This window comes from Eurypyga helias, unplaced genomic scaffold (assembly GCF_000690775.1).
Source record: "Eurypyga helias isolate BGI_N326 unplaced genomic scaffold, ASM69077v1 scaffold27123, whole genome shotgun sequence".
NCBI lineage: Eukaryota > Metazoa > Chordata > Aves > Eurypygiformes > Eurypygidae > Eurypyga > Eurypyga helias.
Genome location: NW_010242239.1, coordinates 10,511 through 12,992, shown reverse-complemented (window position 1 = coordinate 12,992; position 2,482 = coordinate 10,511). Strand labels below are relative to the sequence as shown.

The window sequence follows — 2,482 nt, the reverse complement described above, 5'->3', positions numbered from 1 at the left end:
CCTTTGGCAGAAGGGTTAAAGGGTTCTACGCTGAGCAGAACAGGCAGAAGCAATCATAAAAAAACCCTTTTACATAATGAAGTTAAACCAGAGATTCCCAGAACAGATGTGGTTCCCAAATATATAATCTGTCTAATGGAGAAAATATATACTCCAGCACAAGTTTGTATACACATGCATGAGCATTTGTTGAACTCATTAAACACAGTTCAGTTAGTTTATTCTAGTTTTACGTTGTTACATGTGCAAATGGAAAAAATATGGCATCTGATAATAAATCAACAGGCAACTGAAAGTGACCAGACATCAAAGCTTTTTGAAGGTTGATAAAATATTTCCCTCTCCTAGAGAGCAGTTGATCCTTCAGTAAAGGACCAGACACCTCGACTTGAATTCCAGATCCAGTTATAGGACCATGGTAGCTTGTATTTCTTTGCCTACAAGGCACCTAAGGGATAACAGCCACAGATCCAGTCCTGACAGAAGAGTGACATAAGGCAGAAGTTTTGAAACCCATGGCCTGTTCTGCTCTCGCTCACTCTAGATGTGTACTGTGTGTGGCTCTGGAATGAAGCAAGTAAAGGTGAAGTTGTAAAAATGATGTGTTCTCATACAATTCAATTCAATATACACTTTCTGTAAGTGAAGAAAAGAAGGATTCAGCTGAAATATGCTACTACACTGTTTCCTTCCTACCAGGCTTCATGGCTTGAATACTTTATATTGGAATAGAGTTTATGTCCTTGCTATCTGAAATCACTAGTACAAAAATCCTGCAGATCAATGTCTTTCTTGTCTCTCTTCCCTTCAGTATCACAATTGCCAGAAGAAGTTAGACCTTCAACTTATTGGCCACAGTGGGTTGTTGTTACTGAGATACTTTGCTGAAAAAATAGAAAGGAATGGACGCTTGTGCTGTAATTGTTAGAAAGGGACAGCTGAGGAAAATCTTACGTGAACTTCTTAGGTCAAAGTCTAGAGTAAGACTTGTGTCTGCCTTCAAGAGAGAAGATAAAAACCAGTAGCTTCTGAACGACGGATCTTCCTGGTCTGCAAAAGCCAAACAGTGCTACAGATCTGTACAGCCATGCAGAAAACTCAGCAGTCTCCCAGCTCAGCAAAGTCCTGACACAGTCTTATTTCTGCCAAAAGCCAGTAGTGACACACTGCAGCTGGACTTCCTGGTAGCTCACAGTTCAGTGGGTTATTCCTGCTAGGAAGCACAACATATCCAAGCAGCACATTGTTGTTAAAGCCAAAAAAATTTCGTTGTATGGGAGTAGTTTATGGTCTTTATCCAGGTGGCAGTTTTGGATGTAATACACTCTGAATACATGATGAGGCATAAAGCATACTAATGTTACCAAGATGAAGAAGAAACTCTTTGCCTGAGCCCTGAATTCCACATGGGAGTTGATGTCAGGCCAGTATTTCATAGTCAGTCTATAGATCACAGACACCTGTATTATGGTAAGCACAGCACAAACTGCCACCAAAATCCCAACCAAGCAGTAGTTTATGATGACCATGGGCACCTCTTGTATCTCCTCATGGAACTGAAAGCATTTGGAGGAGTCGTATGTCTTAGAGGTGCCATAGTACGAGAGGAGAACAGGTGTGATGACCAGTGCCCCCACCAGCCAGACAGCAGCCACCCAGGTTGTAGTGTAACACTTCCGAAATTCGAGTCGGAAGAAGCGTATTACGATGATAGCCACGTAAAACACGAAGGTGGCGTACATGTGGAGGTAGATGATGGCGCTTGCTAGCTTGCAGGCGAACCTCCCAAATACCCATTCCTGTAAAATGTAATAGCTGAGGCGGAAGGGGATGCTGAGGAGCATGAAGGTGTGCAGCACCAGGAGGTTGATGATGATAATGGTCATCACAGACTGCGATCTCCTTTGGAACAACTGATGGGACATCATGATGACCCCAAGGGTACCACCAGCCAGGTTGATGATGTACAGGGCTATGAGAATGGTGCGCACCCTTTCTGAGACGTCCTGCAGTGTCTCGTTGGAGGAATGGTTCTGCTGGGTTACGCTGCTGTTCGGCATCCTCCTAAGTTCCTCTTCTGAAGGTTACTGAAAGTGAAAAATGGGAAATTTTAAGACAGTTCCTTCCTTTATTGTTAATTATGGAATGTCACAGATTCATGAAGGGACATTTTACTGAATTGTGTTTGAAATGGTATTATCCCATGAGGTATACAACATTCAACTGTTGTCATACTGCATATGACAGCAATAACCCATGCCTCTCAGTGTTAAAACCACATTTTATACAATTATGAATTAGTTTTAAACTTACTAAATTGCATTCTAAGAGGGTTTTGTTTTTTTTCAATTATTTGCTTCTAGATTCATCCATTTGAAATATCCAAGACACTGTCTGTTTGTAAATTGTACAAGTTTAACCTGCATTCATGTTATAAAGCTAAAAATGACGTTGGGAAAAATCCTGAAATGTGAAGAGGTTG

General features: G+C 41.4%; 1 protein-coding gene across 1 annotated transcript; it reads right to left on the bottom strand.

Annotated features, from left to right (window-relative positions):
• Nucleotides 1-1,196: 1,196 nt before the first annotated feature.
• Nucleotides 1,197-2,060, bottom strand: LOC104507675 (probable G-protein coupled receptor 141). Its single transcript, XM_010149032.1, has one exon. It carries the CDS (start codon nucleotides 2,058-2,060, stop codon nucleotides 1,197-1,199), a length of 864 nt encoding a protein of 287 aa, XP_010147334.1.
• Nucleotides 2,061-2,482: the final 422 nt, after the last annotated feature.